General features: G+C 40.5%; 1 protein-coding gene across 1 annotated transcript in view; it reads right to left on the reverse strand.

Moving 5' to 3' along the window:
• tsnare1 (T-SNARE Domain Containing 1) overlaps positions 1-21,522 on the reverse strand; it is a 150,083-nt gene that overhangs the window by 40,896 nt on the left and 87,665 nt on the right. The window contains exon 9 of the mRNA XM_053433461.1: positions 3,080-3,152. Within this exon, the coding sequence (XP_053289436.1) occupies positions 3,080-3,152 (73 nt within the window). The remainder of the gene's footprint in view (positions 1-3,079; positions 3,153-21,522) is intronic.

Here is a 21,522-nt window from a genome sequence, read left to right on the forward strand (position 1 = left end):
GAAGTATTGTACTTCGCTACATTGGAAATTACATCCGTTACTGAGTAAAAAAAATAAACAGTTCAAGGCGCAAGGCAATTCTCACTGCAGTGGTAGATGCTGCATAGAGTGGATGTGATTCCCTAACATGCATGTTCAACATATGAAAACTGATCGTAAAGTTCACAGTTCGCAAAAAATATGCGCGACATGCAGAACACTGCACAGGGAGCCGCTGCAGAGCCGGCTGCAGAGCCGCGGGTTGCCGACCCCTGGCTACGGCGAAAGAGCGATTTTTTTACTGCTCCGCCGGTACAGACATGCGGACGTCAAAGCATTAGTTCAGCTAGAATATTAGTTCCGCCCCGCATTTTCCCCTCCCGGTCGCGCGCCACCTGTTATGCCTCCGCGCAGTTTGAGAATCACTGCGCTACACAGGGCCGGCCCTAGCACATTTGGCGCTCTATGCAAGCTTCACTCCTGGTGCCCCCCCCCCACACCCAAGACTGCATTTCTTTTCAAATAAACACAATGATCGCAACGACATGGTGCAAGAATTCAATTTAGACAGCGTCTCTCCTCAGGAGAAGGAAAACATTCCGTAACGTTTTAGCTAGACCTCAGATAATATGAACGTGTTCACCGTTCAAATTCATTATTTGTCATTAAGTTTCGTTCAGTTCAACGTTCTCATAAAAATGAACATCGTTCATGCACAACACTGCCTGAAACTCAATACTGACCTGACCCTGCCGCCTGCGAGCTACTCTTCAGCTGTGCTGCTGTTCACTGCTCTACTCACCTTGAAAATCAGCTGCTGCTCAAACTCAACAAGAAGTTTGTAGACTAGTGCTCTAAAGGTGGACCAAAGTTTAACCATAAGTTTAAATATGCAGTGGGACAGCGGCATTTTAACTTTTTATTTTAGCTGTCATGTGGTTCATGTCTTGACATGTCCTCCCAAAAGTTCTTAAATGTTGTGTTGACATGTTAAATGTTTAATGGTTGATATGTTTAATGTCATTGCACTTATATTTGTAAAGATTCTCCTTTAATTAAAAATAACTGTTTTTGGATTGGATTTATGACCCCTTATCCTTTTTTGCACTGAATGGGAGCGGCCCCCATCAAGTTGTTGGAAGTAACTAAGTAACTTTTACTTAAACTACTTTTTACTTTTACTTGAGTAGATTTTTAGATGGGTACTTTTACTTGAGTAAAATTTCATCAAAGTAAAGGTACTTTTACTTGAGTACAATATTTCAGTACTTTTTACACCTCTGGTTTTGACCTATTTGAGTTAATTTAAAATATAAGTGTCGTAATTTGACAGGCTAATTATATATTACATTTATTCTCTTTGGTTAAAACGTTCAAGCATAATGCAGTTGGATGTTGGGTCTCAGAGGGGGTGGACCTAGGTTCTAAGTTGTTAAAGGTTATGTTTTGGGTGCAACATGCATTAATCAAAAAATCTCAGATTTCCCTTTAAAAGCCAGGCACAGTTCCATGTTGGTGAAATCATGTTATGGATAATTTTCCAGGTAGTGAAAGAGAAGTTAACAGAACTTTTTTGGAATAGAAAGCTTGCAAACAGACCATATGTGCATTCAAATAACAGAGTGCACACACGTTATGCACCGGCCTATGTAATATTGATAATTGATAATATTCCTTAAAAAACAGTGGAATACCGCACCACTGACCTCAGACCAGGTTATTGGTGGTCAAAGGCACAATTGTTTTCTGCTGCCTCAAGATAACAATGTGCCAACGATGCACCTGACCATACCTCATTTTAAGTGCACTTGCTGTTTAAACAACATGGGCACTGGATGTGGAAATACTAACTGTGAAAGTAGCAAAGACACAAATTTATCACATTCTTTTTTCAAGATTGAAACATTATTCACAAAGATGTTCAACAAATATCCTAACAAAATTCCTTTATCTGCCCTTTAACCGGATCTGCACCAAGCCTTAAGGAGTTGTTCTCTAACCTATATGCCATCCCTCCAAAAGTTTGTTCCAAATCAATTAAGTACTTTTTACAGTAGTTCTACTGACAAATAAAAGAACACACCAATACACAGACACAGGTGAAATGTACACCCCTGTGGAAGAATGAAAGAAAACCAATTTAAAGTGTTCACAAATGCTATTTACATTTTCTTGAAATGGTCATGTTTTTTTTCTGTTGTATCTCACAAACACCTCCACACGAAGCTTGTGAGTAGACGTTGAGTTTTTTTAAACTTTTTTGGTCAGATAGATACTTTAGTCACAGACCTAGCCCCAGATTTATTTTAACTTTATTGTCCCCTTGGGGAACTTTTCCTGCTCTTTAGTTAAAAAACAGTACGCTATATATTTGTCAGGCATTTATTAGATTCAAACAAATAACACTGACTTTATCTTTTAAGGATTCAATGGCAACACTAAAGGTTAAAGGTTTAAACAAGACTCACAACTTTTAAATTGTCAAAAAAGCCACAAAACAAGCTGACCTGGATGAACTGACTCAGCACTAACAGTGTTTTGCAGCGCACACAACAGCTTAAGTCATCTACCTTATCACACCTTTCACTTCTCAGAATTGATCAACAAACCCATCAAACACTGGTTCTCAGGTCTGTCTGTTTGTCTATGTCATTGTGTGACATTATTTAAAAGCCAATTCTCTAGTGAATGCTCATGATGACGCGAGACATAGCTGGTGGCAGATTTGTGACCCAGCAGCAGAGCCTCTATATCTGCCCTATATCTGTGTGCTAACTTTCATTCTTTCTGCCAAGACTGAATCACTGCAGGGTGCAGAGAGCCATTTACAGATATCAGGGTGTCTAAATGGATTTTCTCTAACCGACCACTGTCTGTATAAACTCACAGAGTTTCGCTTTCATCAGAGAATGTGCCAGCGTGGCAGTCCAGTGGAGGTTAAAAAGTTTGTTTAGCACAACAGTGTTTCTGAGCCAATGTTATTAATCAAGACCATCAAATTAGAACATGATCAGAAAGGTTATTAATGCTAATTGAGTCAGGGACAACAATGTTAATACAATTTAACACATACAGACACACCATGCAAACACAATCTTACCTATGGCGTCTCCTTGTTCATGGACCATACTGGCCAGATCTTTCATGATTTGACTGACGTCCAGCATGTCTCTCTATGGAGAAAACAGAATTTATACATGTTACACCACTGTAATATCTCAGTCCCTATGTCACAAGAAATAAAGGAAATACACAAACTAAACAGGTATTACAAATATCTGTGACCCTTATTTGATTCAATAGTAATATAATACAAAATAATGTTGCAACATTCTGTGATGTCACTGTAACATAACTCCACTTTCACAGCCAGTTGTGAAATCATCAGTGACATCACAGTAAGTGCAAAATAAACACAGGTAAGGTTTAGGCAGGAATTTCACTTTCAGCCATCTTCAGAAATACACCAGCCAAGTTTCAAGTTCATCATTAGAGCAGTTGGTGAGAAATGGAAGGCAGTGAAAGGATGCAATCGGTTGTAAATGGACACATACATTTGCCAGATCAGTCAAAAGGTTTCGTCTCTGGTGGTCAGTAAGGAGTCTGAAACTTTCAAATGATGTGAGAAGACTAGACAATGAACCAATCCTCAGTAACCACTTGAGGTGAAGAGCTGAATGACCCTTGAAATCCACCAAGACCTCCAACCATCACGTTACTCTACCAAAACAACTATGGATGACGAGTATTAGCTTCCATTTTTTATACTGTGCCTTACAAAGCTGGAGCGATACCTTTGATGACGTCATCACGAATCCAGGTTACTTTTTATTGAAAGATGAAATGAATCAAGGGGAGAACCTTGTCCCAGTTCCTTTTAAAAGTCAGATGGACTTGCACCTTGGCATCACATGCTCATCACGTGCATATTATTATTATCTTGATACGGTGCCACAGAATAACTGCACAGATGACTTCAGACCAGGTTTTTGTTTATCCAGAGCATAATTGCTTTCTGCTGGACATGATAGCTATGTGCTATCAATTTGCCCAATACAACTCATTTTAAGACCACCACATGCATGTGTGCTCAGATATGCATGAGTGCAGTTGCTATTTAAACAATACGAGCAGTGGATGTGAAAATGGCAATTAGTGCTATTCTGTGCTGCTTGTGCCATCTGAGATGTAGAGACCAACAATTTGAAAATAATGGGCAGTTATTTCTGTCAGGGTTCAGAAAAAACCTAGCCGGGCTATGGTAGACCATAGCTAATCCTCCATTGTCTCCCAGCTTTGAATCTGCTCTCAATATTTCAACTCAAAGCGACATGAAAGCTTACAAAACTTCTGTCTATCTCCTGCTCACAGGTCCCCCCTTCCCTCCATTATGGCTCTGTGCAATCGCAGCTGCGTTTGTGTAGCCTAGCCCACTGGGCAATCCATCACAGGTGGCGGAGATTGCTGTGGAAACTGGCAGTCATCCTGCCACTTGGCAAAAATCATTTGAATAGAGCCAAAATGGCCCCTGGCAAACCTTGTGATGCTAAAGACTGTTTTGCATTTATCTTTGGGCAACCCTGTCTGTCATGCTGTAATAGAATAACAAATTTATTTTACCTGGCAAAGCATGGGGCAATCAGGACTCATTTCATCATAATGACAGAACAGTGTGTAACCAATTTTGGAAATAATGTGAGGAAGTGAATGTGAATAAGCAAAGAGAGAGACGCACACACACGGAGAGATGTGCCGGTTTGGGACCCCTGCCTAAGGGCTGTGTGGGTGGCCTGGCTTTGGGCCAACACTGTGCCCTTTACCATTTTTGATGGGCTTTAAATTCTGCTCATGGCAAATCTAACAGCCAGTGGATACTGGCACTGGGCTGAGATCCAAGACTGGAGACATTTCTCCAGGTTCCCCAGCAGATTTGATACAGGAGGCCCCCTTATCATCCAGGGTAAGTGTATCAGAGACCTGATCAGGTGCAGGAAAAACACGTACAGATTAAACAATGTCTGACACAGTGTCGGCAGATGTTCAATATCGTAATTTGTATGATCAATAAAGCCAACAATTCCATGATATAAAATAATTTTGAGTTTGTATCCGGCATATACCCATAGCTCATACCTATGCTGTGACACACTGAAGCGTCCCTTAGCCATGCTCACATGACTTGACCCTTTTGAGCAACATTTTGAAGCAGCGTTTCAAAACAACTGCGCTTAAGAATCTTGGCACAGCTTCGAAACATCTCAACTGAGCTTCCAATCCCAACTCAGGTCGCATAGAATAATCACAGGAAAATCCCACTTGAAATTGCAATTTCAATATTGGTTGCCAGGGGACCTGGGAATGATAGAGGGTCTGCCTGCTAGCTGGTCGGAACTGAAAATTATTATTTCAGTTTTATTTAAATTTAACTGAAGGTAGTTAAGTGACATATATTCCTTAATGGCGGAGAGACACTCACTTACACGGCTGACGTTATCTAGTTTGACATATAATTTGGTATCATTGGCATAGGATTGATATGATATCCCATTGAAACGACATGTAGAGCGAAAAAGTAAAGGACCAAAAATGAAACCTTGTGGCTCTCCACAAAACAGTAGAGCCAAGGATGAAGTGTTATCCCAAATGGAAACTGAAGTCTGTCTATCTGAGAGATATGACTTGAACCGACTATGGGCAGTTCCAGAAATACGACACATTGCATTAGTCTATTGATTAGAATGTTATGATCGATAGTGTCGAATGCGACACTGAGGTCAAGGAGCAGTAATACGGCGCAATCACCAGCATAGGAAGACATTAATAAATCAATAGTAATTTTGAGGAGAGCGGTTTCAGTACTTTGTCGTTTGCGGAATCCTGACTAGAATTTCTCAAAAATGTAATTCTTCTCAGACACATCTACCAGTTGGTTCAGAACCACTTTTTCGAGAATTTGGGATATGAATGGGGGTTTAAAAAAAATGTACCAATAATTTTGTGGGAGTGATTCATCAAGATGTGGCTTTTTCAATAAAGGCTGAATCAGGGACTTGGCCAGAAGAAGGGGAGCAAGCCATTATACCTGGCAGTGCTTATATATCGATAGTTTGGTGGGAAACCTCTAGCACCTGGGTTTGATGACCAGGTCACAACCAGGTCTCAGTTAGGAATAAAAAGTCTGAATTGGATGAAGAAACGAGATCATTCAGAATAAAAGTCTTGTTAGAAAGGGACCTTAAATTGAGGGCGGCCAGTCGCACAGGTACGCTCTGGCCAGCAGAGGGAGTTATGGGGACAGTGACTAGGTGATTGGGGCTGCGAGCTATATTTTAAGTTTTTTGTTTGGCCTACAGTTAGTAACAACAGGGATAGAATAAGTACCCAGTGTGTGGGAGAGGGGTGGAATTTGCTGTTCATATTGATTAGTTGGTTGGTGCTGCCTTGTGGGGGAGCTAGTGGGGGTAATACTCCGCGGTGCTGCACTCGAGGAAGAAGTTTCTAGAGGGGCATTAGACATATATGTAGAAGAGGTTTGTCAGACAGACAAATCAGAAATTAAGAGGTGTAAAAAATGTTATGTGACAGGTAACATACTAATTTGAGAGTTTCTGCATCATCAGTCCAACATGCAAATTGTTGGAATATTAAATCACTGAGGCCACATTTACTCTTGTCTCTGCTAGCCAGATCACAAATCTGATTGCAATAAGTCATCGCTTCCCCGGGCTGCATGTAAATCAGGGTCGACACCTGAAGCCATTTAGTAAATGTCAAAAAACGCTTGACAATACCATAAAATGTGACACACATACACTCATTAAGCCCTCAAATAAGAACAGAGTCGTTTTTTCCTTTTGCTGTCAAAACACCCTCACTTCTTCATCGCATGTTGCCATTGAGATTCTGCTCCATGTTTACATGATAGCATTTTAATTTCTGCAGGGATTTCTGCAGAGCATTCCCCCAATGGAACATCTTGGTAGATTAGGAGACTTGCATCAGGAATATGCTTCCGACAAATCTCCCAATCTACAAAGGCGTTCTATTGGACTTAGAGATGCCTTTGCTTTGTGAAATAGTGGACTATCACAATAAAGGTAACCATTAGAGCAGGGGTAGACAGGGCCACACTTAGTCCAAATGGTTATGGCGCCTATCACGGTTCATACGATTTGTTGCCAGTTTGATCTGATTTAAGGAAAATTTCATGAGGACAATAAACAACGCAAGAAAACAAAAAAATCTCAGGATACCAATTCGTTTTCTGAGATAAAAGAAAATAGTAAAATAGTAAACATGTCCTCAAGGTGGTCTCGACTGGCTATGCCTGTCTGATGACAGTCAGGATGCACAAAGCGTGTCATTGCTGAGATTCTGTTTTCCCAGAGAAACTAAAAAAAAATTGATTATACACTGAAATAAAGGAAAAAACAATGTGTCTACATAGTGCAATCATGGTCTTGAGTGCCTTTACAACTGGACACATTCTGACAGAGACAATGTTATACAGGCAATTTTTTTGGTGAAATGAGATGAGGGGTGAGGAGCTTCATTGAGAAGTAGAATTTGTGAAGGAGCCTTTTTGCCGCTGTGGAACACCAGAATGTGTTGACAATCTGTTGCAGAGTTGATCACTGATATTAAAGCATGAATGTTACTGGCCGATTATGGCTAAAATCAAAACATCGGACATCAGAAAAGAGAAGAGCTCCAGTTTTTGCAGTGGTTTGCCATCAGGAGAAGACAGCGCTTTACCTGTTAAAGCTAAAAAAATTGACATTACCGAGCATACCGAAGTGGCAGCAATACATCTCCTCACGTCTGAACTCAGTACAGCGCTCTGTCCCATAAAGGATCTGATGTTGCCTGTTTGCATTTATTTTGTGTTTTACTGCCCATTTGTTGAGGCAGCAGGCTGTTGTCTCGCTTGACAACAAGCGGATGCTACCTTTCATTTCTGTCACTTTTTTGGGTGATGTAGAGAAAGTCTGAGGCTTTTCAAGCAGAAAGGGGAGCAGCTTTTTTTTTTTTTTGTTTTGAGCATAAGGATAAAAAGTTTGACTACTTTATTATTCTGGCCATTACGACGAGGATCCAGTATGTTAACACCATATTATATTTGTATGTTTGTCAAACGAGGGATAAAAAACATATATGGTTGAATAGATTGGAGGACAGATTAGTGTGAATGTGTCCTACAGGATGGTGTTCTCTCATAAGGCACTGAGGGTGTTGTGCTTTTATCAAAAATAAACTAAGTGACCTGAAGTGGCTGCTTTGATCAGACATGTACTCCCTTAAGAAAAGAACCAAAATTCATCAATGTCAGCCTTCTAGTTGTCATTTTGAGTCAGAGATACTGGGAAAATTTGTTGGGCGTTAGCTGCAGTCTCACCCACTTCTTGTAATGTACTACAGTTGTATAAACGTCTCAGAAAACCTGTGAGACAGTGGCTGTAAAGTCACAATAACTTAATGTTACATCTTTAAAAAACTCACAGCTAACAATATTGCAGTTTCAAAAATATCTACATAAAGTGTTTGTTTTCAATTGTAAATAAATCGTAGAAATACATAACATGAAAACAACCCAAATAGAATTAAAATAACTGCCTCGAGGTTGTATTCCTCTACTTAGCACTCCTACTCGCTGTAGCGAATAAGGTCAGAATCTCTGTTCCTGAGTTATGGTGTTAAATACTGAATAACGTTGTTTTTTCAGAACAATGTGTCAAATTCACTGTTTCACAGTGAATTTGACCTAACATACACATTTGTATGACATTTTGTCATAATGCATACAAATATGAATTCCTGAGTTATGGTAGAAAATTTCTTTTTAACCACCAAAATCGAACCAGTTAATTTTTGATTGCAAGTGAACATCTGTCGATGAGATGTTGCAATCCTGGGATTGGGACGGACCGCTGGTTGGATGACAACCTGGATACACAATAGCTCTGACCACAGATGGATTAACTTTCAACAGCTAGCAACAAGGTAAACCATCTAGGGATCATTAATGCATGCCCCAACTGAAAATAACAAGAATTTAAACTCTTGTGAAAATTTTAAATAAATGCAAGATTGAAGCAAGTTGAGTTAATTTCCATAGCACTGTATGAAATCCTTGTTTCTTTCACATGGAGTGGTTCCTATTGGAGGAGCACCTCAAGGAACAGTCGACCCTCACCTCTCCCTACTGTGAGATATGCAAAACAATGACTTCCTGTACAGAGATCGATACACTGTCACAAAACAGCTGTAATCAACAAATTAATATATATTATAGCAAAAGAGTCAGAGTCGTCCTCAGTGCTGACCCTGATGCCTCCTGTCAATCCAACTGCTAATATAGTGTTATTAATATTGTGACCGATGAAAATAACAGGTTGAGCAAATGCAAGACTCCACGGGTCTGTATGTTTTCATAAGACGGAAATGTCAGGCTCCGATTCAGACATCTATCCCACCTGACACTGGGGCCAGTGTGTGGACAGCAACAACACAATTAAACTCGAGGCAAAGATAAAACAAATAAATAAATTCGAAAATACATGCCCGCCGGCAGCTCTTGACTGGCACTGCAGTCACCAGCTCTCTGCGCCTCACATTTCTCCAGATCTGTCTGATACTAGCTGTAGAGGTACTTGTGGCAAAAATTGCAGCATGATCCCAAGCTTAGCAATCTTAGCAAAATGTACTCCTCTTTTCTTTTTTGAATACATTCTATATAGTATAGTATGCTTGAATAATTGATCCACACAGAAATCAGCTTAGGATTCTTGAAGTGATTACTTTATTTCGTTGTATCTTGAAAATCATACTTACTCATCTTTATCAAAATAACAATTTGGTACCATACAAGGTATCGGCATCATGAAGAGGATTTATATTCCAGCAGCTGACAGCGAGCAGCAGGGATTAGAGACAGCGCTCAGTGTGGAGGTTTCCTCTTGTGCCTGCAGAGGGAAGTGTGGCACAGCGGAGCACCACCATCAGCCTTTTTAAGGTGAATCAGCTTCAGGAATAGGAGCCGATTAAGTATGCTAGTCAGCCACAAAGTGCTGATAGACAGCAAGGCCCCTGAAGAGGAGTGTGGGAGATTTAAGGTGTTTTCACACCTTGTTTGCTCTGACAAGTTACTTTGAACTCTGACGTGCTCTCACCCTCTTGCACATGTTCAGACCAGGCCTTAACATCTGTCTTGGTTGATCCCATCACAAGTGGACAGCTCTAAGTACAGGTGTGAACGTGTCCAACAAGCACTGAAGATGCACAGACAAACACTCACTCAGGCCACACTCGCAGGTCGTCTGAGTTGCATGTGGCCACATTTTTTCAGCTGTGTCAAATTCGTCCTGGGCCTCACATGAAGGACGGGCTACTCAGCCTTATACTCCGAAGTATTTTTACAATTCTCAACAATCACCAACCCAAAGTCAACGATAACTGCCCCATATGGATTTTTTTGGTTTACTCTTCCAAATGAGTAAATTATTATACTAGTGTCAGGGGACACAGCTTTTGTGCCAAACTGTACAAACCGTGCCTAATTAACTGTTTAATCAATCAGGAGTTTGTGCGTGTCAGTGTTTGTGTGTGTGTGTGTTTATGTTTGCCATACCTTTCAGGACACACAGATACCACTGACATGTTGGTCATAATCGAAGAGCCTAAAATGGCCAATAACGCTGATTATAACTAAAGCAGCAGTCAGAGCATTTAAAGTGTGAATTACATCACTTGCATCAAGATTTTTTCAGTTGTGCATTTTAACATGTTATCATATATAAGCAGTTTATAGCCAGATCTGTTACCTACCTAGAAAATGATAATACCAATATATATTATCATGTTAATTGATGGTATACCTTTTAATTGCAATTAATTAAAAGACATCAATGTCACTACTATATATTTTTTCATATGAATTTATGGATATCACCTTTGAGGCATGGAAACTTGAATGTGAAAAGTATATATATATTTAAATATAGTTTACCTAATTTGGAAAGACATTGGGTTGTATGCCACATGGGACATGCCTGATGTTTTTATGTAATAGTTAATGTTGTCAAGGCAACTCCTCCCTGGTCTTTGAAAAAAGTTCAGTTGTTTGTTCATGGCTCTGGAGCAATCTTACAAAGTGTTTTAGATATTCAAATCCATACTATTGACTAAAATGTAAAACTTGGCTTCATACGACTTAAAAGATAAATTGTTGGAGCACTGACTAAATGAAAATATCCACATTACTGACGAACGACTGCAGCAGGAAAAACACATTTACTTGTTTTATCCACAAATTGATTATACACTAAAATCGATCATGTAATTCCATTCACCAACTAAAACTTCCTAATCAAATACATATGAGGAAGTGATGTAATGTTTAATCACTACTCCATTTGTGATGATGGATGTGTTATATATGTATTTTTTAAATACATCTCTTTTTTTTATCATTTAAATTTCGTTTCCGATTAAATAAACTATGGCTTTGTGATTTAATATAACCCCCAAATTACGTGTAATACCATTTTCTCAAATATACTATAATTTTTCTGAAATACTTCCATTGTTATCTGACTAAATACTATGACAAAGTAGCATGTCTTTTACTGTAACTGTGTTATGCGGTTGTCGTTATATCAGCCTCGTATTTTTCCGAGGTAAATGTCTCTCTATGGAAGCATTTTGCTCAACCATTACATGTTAAAACACGGTGAAGTCCTGCCAGTGCAGAGCAAACTCCTGAGAACAGAGGGCCACGAGTTGTGTTGCGTCTCAGGTGTAGTCTGCTTTAGGAAGCACATTAGCCGACTCCGTCCTGACAGTTGTGATTTGGCAGCGTTCAGTGACGTATCCGCTCTCCACAGGCACATTAGTCATCATTCGCTGTCAACGCTTGTCATTTCAAGTTCCCTCTGTTCCTGCTGCATTCTGACAAATCCACAGCCCTCAAGGGAGGGAAAGAATTTCTTTACTGTGTGCCGAGCAGCTCAGTACAACTCTGTGCTCCCAATCAACCCTGATTAAAGATCAGTGCATAGCCTTAGACAAACTCAAGTTGAACAAAGCAATGTTTTAGACATCAGTTTAGATCACGCAAGTGTTTCGGATACACTAACTTCGTGGTAGATAACTACTATTCACACAATTATAAATCCTGTCAACAGCAGTTGATCTGGAGTCAAACCAAAAGTCTCCCCATCTTTAATAACAGCAGTGAGTGCTCCGTCCTCACAGAGATCAACCTCTTTATCCCTTCCCCCCTGACAAACCTGAGATCTGGTGTTTGATTTCTTGGCGATATCAGTGTTATGAAATCTTTCCAGCATATTACATACCAAAGTTCCTTCAGCTCACCTGACCCGAGCTTTTCTTTACAGATCCATATGTGGTGCTGTGGTGCATCCCCCTAAGGACTGAGACCTACTGGCTTTGCTATCGAACTGGAGGAACTTCAAAACAAAAGGGAGGACACCACTGATACTGCAGGTGAGAGATAAGCAATCTGCACAATGTGACATTGGCAGGCCTGTTCTGCATTTATTTCCATGTAATAGATAATTTGGAGACAGAAGACATGATAGTCCAGCAAGAGGCGTATTGGTCCAATCAGGCAAAGGACTTCTCCACATGAATAAATAAATTACATCAATAGTAACTCGTAATCTTGGAACAGATTATAGAAACATGTAAAGTTATGGATGAAAGGGGTTTGGACAAAGGACAACTAAGTTCATCTGCTGTTTTCTCTGATAGTCAGTGGTGCCTCCTCCCTCTTTCCCCCCCTCCCACTCTCTTTGATAAGTGTGCTTAATGCTGATATGAAATTCTCCCCACATCTCCCACCCGAGCCCAAAGGCATCGGGCAACAGGACACAGTGTCACTGCCACAGCAGGAAAAACGTTAAGCAGATTTACTTGCATGCTTACTGGTGAGAAAAGGGGGGAAGGAAAAAATAACAGTGACAGTTTTCCCATACGGACTCCATGAGAGACATCTCTTTTTTGCCCTTTACTGAATAAATGGTTTACAAATGCAAGATCGTGTTGGTGCTGAAGGACCTAATACCCCTGAACATGGGGCTAGCAGCAGGACACCCAGAGACAGAGCATACAGTCCGGTGAGGCTAAACCTGCTTTGTCTTGTGTGATTCTAAAATAAAAAGCATAGGGACAACAAATTTGATTTCACCCTGCTACTGAGGAAACAGCTTTGTGCACTGTTACGTTTTCCCACCATTGTGATGGGCAATAGGATCTGACAGAGACACAGTATCGTGTGGACTCCTGGCTGCTCTGGAGTCTGATGTTCAAATCCATTAGGTGATTTCTAACGTGTCTAAAGTCCAATAAGCTTGAACAAACAACGAATAATAGTAGATGAGCATAAAATGTCCTTGATCCTAACCAAGTGCTTTGACTGAATAAACAGTAAAAATAGCAACAATCTTGGCAATGCCGGCTAGATCCCAGTTGCTTTAGCTAAACTTGAGCTACATCAAATAACACATTATGGCTAATAATCCTTACATTTTGCACATTCAATATTCATTTGGGAGGAACCGTGGACTCTAAAAGGTTTCCGGTAACTCCAACATTTGCAGGGGATCTCTAAAGCTGTATCTCATTTCATTGCAATGAATTTATTAATTTACTATCTTCTGTAATTCTGACATAATTGCGTGAAATTAACTTATTTTTCCTGTTTGGTTGTCGGAAGTAAATCAAACTCTGCTACTTTTTAGCCATGCAAGCAGCATTTCGATGGCAAAGCTAGAACATTTTTGGTCGGTCCATCACTCTGGTACGAATTTAAATGTCTTCATAACTCCTATGTAGATGACATCCAAGGGCATCTTAAGAACAGATGAGACATCAGCTGAAACAGCCAACTCAGGAGTAGACAGGACGTCAGCAGGGAGCTCCGTCCCAGGAAGACACAGGATGACGACAGGGACGGTCAGCTCAGTGTCTGGTTGGTGTTGATTGGTTCGCTGGGGAGTGGAGGGTCTGTGTCGCTTGGCAACCGAGACTATGTAGCCCTGGGCAGTTTAGGGGATCAACAAGTATTATACCCATGCTTCCTTTAGTGGCCCTGACACTTAAATTAATCCTGGCAAGAGCAAGGTGAGCTGTGAGGAAAAAGGGACAGCTCAAGGTCTTCAGGGTCAAGATCGGATAGGAACATAGTTTGCTTGGAATCAGGAGCAGACATTATACAGGACAGAAGAAAACTAGGATGAAAGCTGGGGTTTTGCCCACTGAAGGCTAGCTGGCCTGAAGCCATGGATGGTTGATTTGTACTGCCTTGCCTGCTAGAAGCAGCATATACAGGGATATGCCTATACACAGAAAAGGCTGATGTGGTGGAGTACCTGCCAAACAGTATAGACATGGGAAAGAAAACAGAAAGACAAGGCAACATAAATAGATAAACCAACCAGGAGCTGTTAAAAATGGCAGGTATAAAGTGTGCCTGGAACGATATGGAAGCTGAGAATAGATGTGTGAGTGGGCAGAGAGAAAAGGGACACATGAGCAAGTAGAGTTGTAGACAGAAAGAAAGTCCAAGGGCTGATTGGCAACCGGAGAAGAAGGTCTCTGGAGAAGAAGGTATAAACTTTTCAATATCAATTCTATTTCATCTGTATAGCACCAAATTATAATATACATTATCGCAAGTTACCTTACTTACATGTAAGGTTGAGACATTAAAAATTGTAAACCTTGCATTGCAGGGCCCTGATACTTAGGGCCGACCGAGGAGCAGACTTTGTCGCTAACATCATGCTTGAGTTTCTAACTTCACAATTTAGCTAATTTAGTACTTGGGTGTGTGTCTGTGGGGGGGGGGGGCAGTGGTTTACATTGTTGTCTCACAGCAAGAATGTTTGGAGAGTAAAACTGTTTTTGCCTATGTGACAGACTAGTGACCCATCCACCGAGCGCCCTGCCTCTCACCCAGTGTCAGCTGAGATTATCTCCAGCCCCCTGCAACCTTCATTGGGTAAGCACTAAGCATGAAGCATTGCTAACAAATAGTTATGCATCACATCATTCAGCTCTTAGAATCAGTGTGCAGAAGACTATCTTTGTACTGCAGAATGCAGGGGCAAGAATTGGAACAAGAAATAATTGATTGATAAACTGGATTTTGGTCGTAGGGAAGGACAGCAGTTTCTGTAGCCAGGGGAAAAACTGAGGCAGGAGTAAGAGGAATAAGAGGGACCAGGCAGATGGACACCTGCATTCCTGATCCCACTGCTGTAATCAAGGCACACACAGTGGGGGCAGAAGTAGAGGGTGTGATACAGTGTTATATGAACCTACAACTACATTGAACCATAAATTGACACTTTTTTAACTGTTTGTTTTACTGCTGTCTGGGCAAATATACATTTTTGCTGTATATTATTAATACAAATTAATAACAAATGCTTTTGCTAATAAACCACTTGCGCTGAGACATTTTCTGCTGATGGTTTAAAAGTATTCATGTTTGTCGAGCAGCATGACTATCCTTTGGTGTTTCCCACTACACCTGTCCTCACTGAAGGGTAAACTCGATGGATGCATTGTCCTGAGAATACATCAGTATGATAGACACGCTTTGGTGTAGTTTTTCTTTTCTTTTTTCTCTCGCTCTTTCTACTGGTTCAGGTGTTTTATTCAGATTCTCCTTGAAAGCTGTCCTCTGTTACACCCTAAACAGCTTTTTAATGAATTAATTTTTGATTAAATGATCTCCTGTGCCACAGCATATGATGTGATACTGGGAGGCGCTGCTCTGAGACTCCGATCAGAAAGAATACAGTTTTTTGTAGTAAAATACATATTTTTTTCCCTCTAAAGGCATGAAGCCTACATAACGAAATCCCACTGCAAGCTGAAGAAGAGACTTACATGACGACATAGTGAGTCAGGGCAATGGTGAACCGAAAGCTGTCACAAATGTGGTTACACTCTACAAGTCAATGCAGGCAAGGCTTACTGTTGTGATGCTGAATGCAATGTTGTCCAAGTCAACATGTTTAACTTGAGGAAATGTATAGCTGCTTGTCTCCCTGAATCAAAAGAAAAATACATCAGCTGTCTACTTGTCAACTGGGAAGAGACATTCACATTTGTTGTAAAAAATATCCTTGTGATAATTTTACTCGGATCTGTGATTTCTCAATAATGTACATGATTCATCAAGAAGCAAAAACACTTACCCAGCACCCATGTCTCTTACAAAGTATGTGTTTGCAGTATTCACCTAAATTGCAACAGTAAATTAAATGTAATTGTGACTGAGCCACAGCCAATGACAGACAACACATTTGTTTTGGACCAAAATATCTGATCTTGGATACAATATCCATTTGTACCAACTGCAGCATCTCTAAAGTTGCTACAAATCTCTAAACCGCCACTACTCTACTTACATATCAAACATTATTAGTACTACATGTTCATAAAAAAATTTAAGAAACTGCCATTGTTGAATAAACATAACCAGGGATGAGAGTCTGGCGAGACAGTTGTGCTTTGTACACTCACAATTCATCCCTACCACCTCCGGGGAATTTTGTTATCATTATTAAATGTAATGTTTTATTTATTAACAACAAAATGCAGCATATTAATCCGATATATCATATTCCCTCTATCATTATAGTAGTATATTATAGAAGTGTATCTCCAAGGGACAGAGAACAGAGTCTGGGACTGGTTTTGGTGAGGACTTACGGAACAAATAGCAGTGTTGAAGGCATGACTAGGTAAAGGCTGTGTAGGCTATACCCCACAGAGACCAACACTGCTCACAGTCATAACTTGCCAGATCAGCTGCAGACAAGAAGCCACGGCAGAGCTCAAACATACATGCAGTCTCTGAGGAAGGTAGAATTAACCTTAGAACCACATCAGAGAGAGAGAGAGAGAGAGAGAGAGAGAGAGAGAGAGAGAGAGAGAGAGAGAGAGAGAGAGAGAGAGAGAGAGAGAGAGAGAGAGAGGAATAATGATGACAGACAGAGGGCTCTCCTGCTCCTCTGGGAGAAGAGCAGTGAAGAAAAGTGAGGTGTGCTGGGATTCAGAGCAACACTGCTGATTTAGTCCTATGAAGGGATGAAAGGAGGTTGTTTAGATGGCAAGGATGGAGGCGAGGCGAGTGGTGGTGGAGGTGAAAAAGCACATTGTCAGATACTATCACTCTCCCCAAAGTAACAACGTCAAGCCCCTCAGCACCTGTCTGAGCACTGGCCATGACATTTATGTATCTTGCTATGACTAAAGCACAGTCCAGACGGCTCTGTCTGAACACCAATCATCTGACTGGCCTTATTGGCGCCTGTGCTGAAATAAAGCTGTCATTCTCTTTCTCTGTGTGTCACTCTACAGGGGGAGATTGATGCTCTCCCTTTCTTTTTGCCGCTCTTCAGTGCAGCTCCTGCGGTGGGATTAACTGATTTGAAAGGTTGATGAAGTTCACACTGCTCCAACTGGGCACAGAGATACATCTTCATTATGCAGCAAAGTGCTCCTAAAACACAATCATTAGTCTTCAAACTGCTGGATGGCAAACTGCAGTCCAAAGCTGGACGGTTTCATGAAGGCTTGTCGGTTTAAGCAGACGGCAGCACCAGGTGTCAGGCTTCTGTCTGCTTTCATTCAGCCATATGCTGCTGAGACCGCTGACGAAGTTTGACAGTATGTATTCAAAAGTTTTACCAGCATATTTTGCTCACTGGTTTACGTAACAAAGCATTTAACAATGGTAAGGTTGTAATTCCAGATGAATGTAAATACAGAAAACGCTTTGAATGTTGTGCTTCATGTCACTTATTTGTATCCTATTGGCTGGTGCCCACACACAAACACACAGTTCTCTCTAATTGGCACCAGGTTCACAGAGTACAGCAGATGTTTGCTGAGGTCTGGCTGCCTGTTCAGAACTGTATCCTGTTCATGTGATTGCAGTTTATGCTGAATCATGTCTGCCTGCAGAGGACATTAAAAACTTAATGGCTGTTTTAACAGGCCATGAATGAAGGTGGGATTCCTCCCGGTGCTGCCAATGGTGAGTTGGACTATGATAGAGGGTGTGTGAGAGAGAGAGAGAGAGAGAGAGAGAGCTGCACACAGCTCTACAGTGAAGCAATGGGGCAACACGCTACGCTGGAGATATTTAATATAATGTTCTGTAGAGGGACAAATTATACTAGAAAATAATTAATTACCAGCACAGTGTAGTACCTATTACTAGGTTATTAATGGAAAACAAACTGCAATGAGTTCATAAATTGTTTAAAAGTGCATTTTTTAGGTATCTCTGCATACTGAAGAACTGACACTTGACTTAAGGTCTATATGGATCAGAAAATCCTTTGTGGTGATATGGTAGAAATAACGTACTGTAGTAATGCATTCACTTTTGCCACCAATAGGATGTATATATCTCTCTCTCTCTCTATATATATATATATAGAGAGAGACAAATAGATATCTATTTGGATCATGAACATGCAGGGTATGTATTTCTTATCCTTTTTATAATTATATTCAACAAACATCATGGTATTGGTTGAAAACTAAAATAATAAAGTAAAAAGAAGGTTGACATTCCTCAGACAGAAATGAATTCCATCTATCTGAAGTTTACATCATATTGAAGATATATTATAAAGGAATATACAGTCTATAACTGATGTGCTTTTTCAAGCCAGCTTTAAAAGTTATGTCCAGAGACAACAAACTTTGCCCAGGTTATGAAACAAACAAGAAAATAAGCACATTAGTAATTGGGTAGCATTCAATAACCTGCAGCAGCACGGGGGAACTATATGACAAAACGCTAATAAGCTTTCGGAGGTGGCAGACAAAGAAAGAGCCTCTTTGAGATTCTAGTTACTAACTTGGCATGTGTCGGCCTCCTGAGGGGCAACATTTGAAGAAAACAAATACCTAGTTTGTTTTTCTTTGAGCATGTGTTGTAAATTCTAGTGCTTTCAAATCTCCGATACCTGACTTTAAAAGGTAAATGTCCAAGGCTTTTTTATTTTTCATGTAAAGGACTACCGAAAAGCTTATACACTTGAAAAGGCATGTTTCAATTATCATCTGAATCTAGGTGCTTGGGGCTTAGTAAATGCAGCCCTGAGAGAATATCAGTAAACAGGTTTGGATTTTGGAAGCTGGCTGGAATACATGGTTGGTGAAATTGAACCGTGAGTGGCAAATATTTGCCTTCTGGGACATATGTGGACTATTACATTTGCAGGAGGACTATGTTATATTCTAAATTCAACACAATAAATTATGTTGTCTGTCTCTAAGGCACAGATCCTGGGAACAAAAGGAAGGAGAAGACCCTAACTGCTCTGTCTTTGTGTGGACTGACTGTTACTAAAGGATAAGGTGCGAGTAAAAAGTAGTATAAAAGAAAATACTGGAATGAATCCACCAAAATTATCATAGTTAATCATGTCTCCTAATACTTTATGATTTCCCCACCTGTCAGTTCAAAGCATATTGGTTGAATAGGTACAACTTTCCAAACAGCACACAAATACTCAGGTTCCTTGCCATCATACAGACCGTTTCAGTGGTTGGGTGCTCTCAGTGCTGTGTGGTACTTTTGTATTAATCTCGAACATTACCTCGCATTAACTCACTTGCTTATGAGTGGTCACTTAGCCCATGCACGCAGCAAGCTCTTATCTTATGACAGTCCTCTGGGTTAAATTAAGTTTAACTTACAAAGAAACAAACAAACATTGTGTGGTTATGTTCTGTACACAACCAACTTGGAAGATAAGACTTAACAAACCCCTATCGTCCTAACTAAAGTACTCTTGACATCCAGTCTGAACAAAAACAGTGCGTTCCATTTCCCCCTCAGCAACAGCAGTTTTAGTCAACCTGCAAAATGTTGCTGAAAAAGATGATGTATTGTTGCTGATGTTTCAGTGCCCTGTGGCCTATTGTCCCGCGTCCTTGATCATGATAATGTACATGAAGAACAACCAGTGTGGGAGCTGAGAGGAGGGTTAGCAGCAGAGGAGGTACTTGAGTTGCTGACTGGAGACAGTTGGGCTAATGTTTACCCTGTCGAGTCTTTGTTAGATGATGAGGTCCTCTTGTCTTCAGTGCATGCCTGGGACATCAGTGATGTATTTAATATCCATAACTGCAAAGGTCAGCAATATAAGTTTTTCTTTAATCTATTACTTACTTGACATAAAATAACTATTTATGTATTTATATCATCCTGTAATTATTTCAGTAAGTGCTCGCACTAGAACTGGATTGGTAGTTGAATCCCAGTGCTTATTACCCCAACATATTGTTTTCTGTCTGGAGTTACACTGTAGGCACTGGATGTTCTTTTTGTTGTTGTTGTTTCTTCCATCTTACCTCAACGATGATGATGATGATGATGATGTTAAGGAGCCACTCGCCCCATCCTTTTAACCAACAACATCTACCCCCACCTTCCAGCAGCATCCATCGAGACCTGTCCCCAGCTCTGAGCAACATCCCGGGCCACAGCCGCAGCCGAGACACAGCCCAAAAGAAATCGGCACCACCTAAGCGTGGTCGCAGTAGATCTGCCACTTCAACTCTGAGACATTTGACACCACAGCATCATGGTCTCCAATGCACACATCAGCATAAAGCAGTCCATGAAAGACAAGCAAATGAAATGGGGCTATAAACTTCGTGCTGGCAGACTCCTCCACTGCTAAGAATTTTGTGTGTTAACTGATGAAAGTGTATCCATCATAGGCAAAGACTTACAGTTACCCTTCAGTCACAGACCCCCTGTGATTGTCTTTTGCTTGGTGAGAGCTACACCCTCTTTCTGGACAACTTTTACACAAACCTTGCACTTGTCCAGGATTTGGCCAAAAGACACATCAGCTGTTGTGGGACTATCAAGAAAAAGTGTGCTGGTTTTCCACGGACACAGAATAATGTCATATCCAAAAATGCTGACACGGGAGACATTTATTTATTTTGTTTGTTTATAATTACATTGTAACATATTTCAAATGGCACAGATTCTGCTAGAAAGTGCCAAAATATGCCAAAATGTCCATTTGAAGACTCAGTCTAAACCTATCTCTACTAAAACTTCTAACTTGGCTCTGATGCTGGTGTCTGTCATGGACGTTTTCTGGAAGCTGCATCATGGAGACCAGAATGTGAAATAATATACAAAAGCTCTACTTACGTCACCCATTCCAACACCACATCCATGAAAGTCTAGAATTGCTGTCACTCTCTGTTACATGTAGGTGTCACATCCTATTGGATAATTAAGCCTAAAGTATGTTTTCCTAAATCACATTGTTTCTTTACTTCTTGAAACTGGTGAGATACTCCAGTTGAAGTTGGTGCCACTCTGTCTGGAACGTCAGAGTTGGATATGAAAGTCCCTGAGCGTAGACACTACAATGAACTGTTGGTTGGCCCTTTATCAAAAACATGAGATTGGGTACTGCTTAAAGAGAGAACTGAGTATGTGTGGGAATAGACAGGCAC

Source organism: Pleuronectes platessa, chromosome 10, assembly GCF_947347685.1.
Source record: "Pleuronectes platessa chromosome 10, fPlePla1.1, whole genome shotgun sequence".
In the NCBI taxonomy this organism is placed as follows: domain Eukaryota; kingdom Metazoa; phylum Chordata; class Actinopteri; order Pleuronectiformes; family Pleuronectidae; genus Pleuronectes; species Pleuronectes platessa.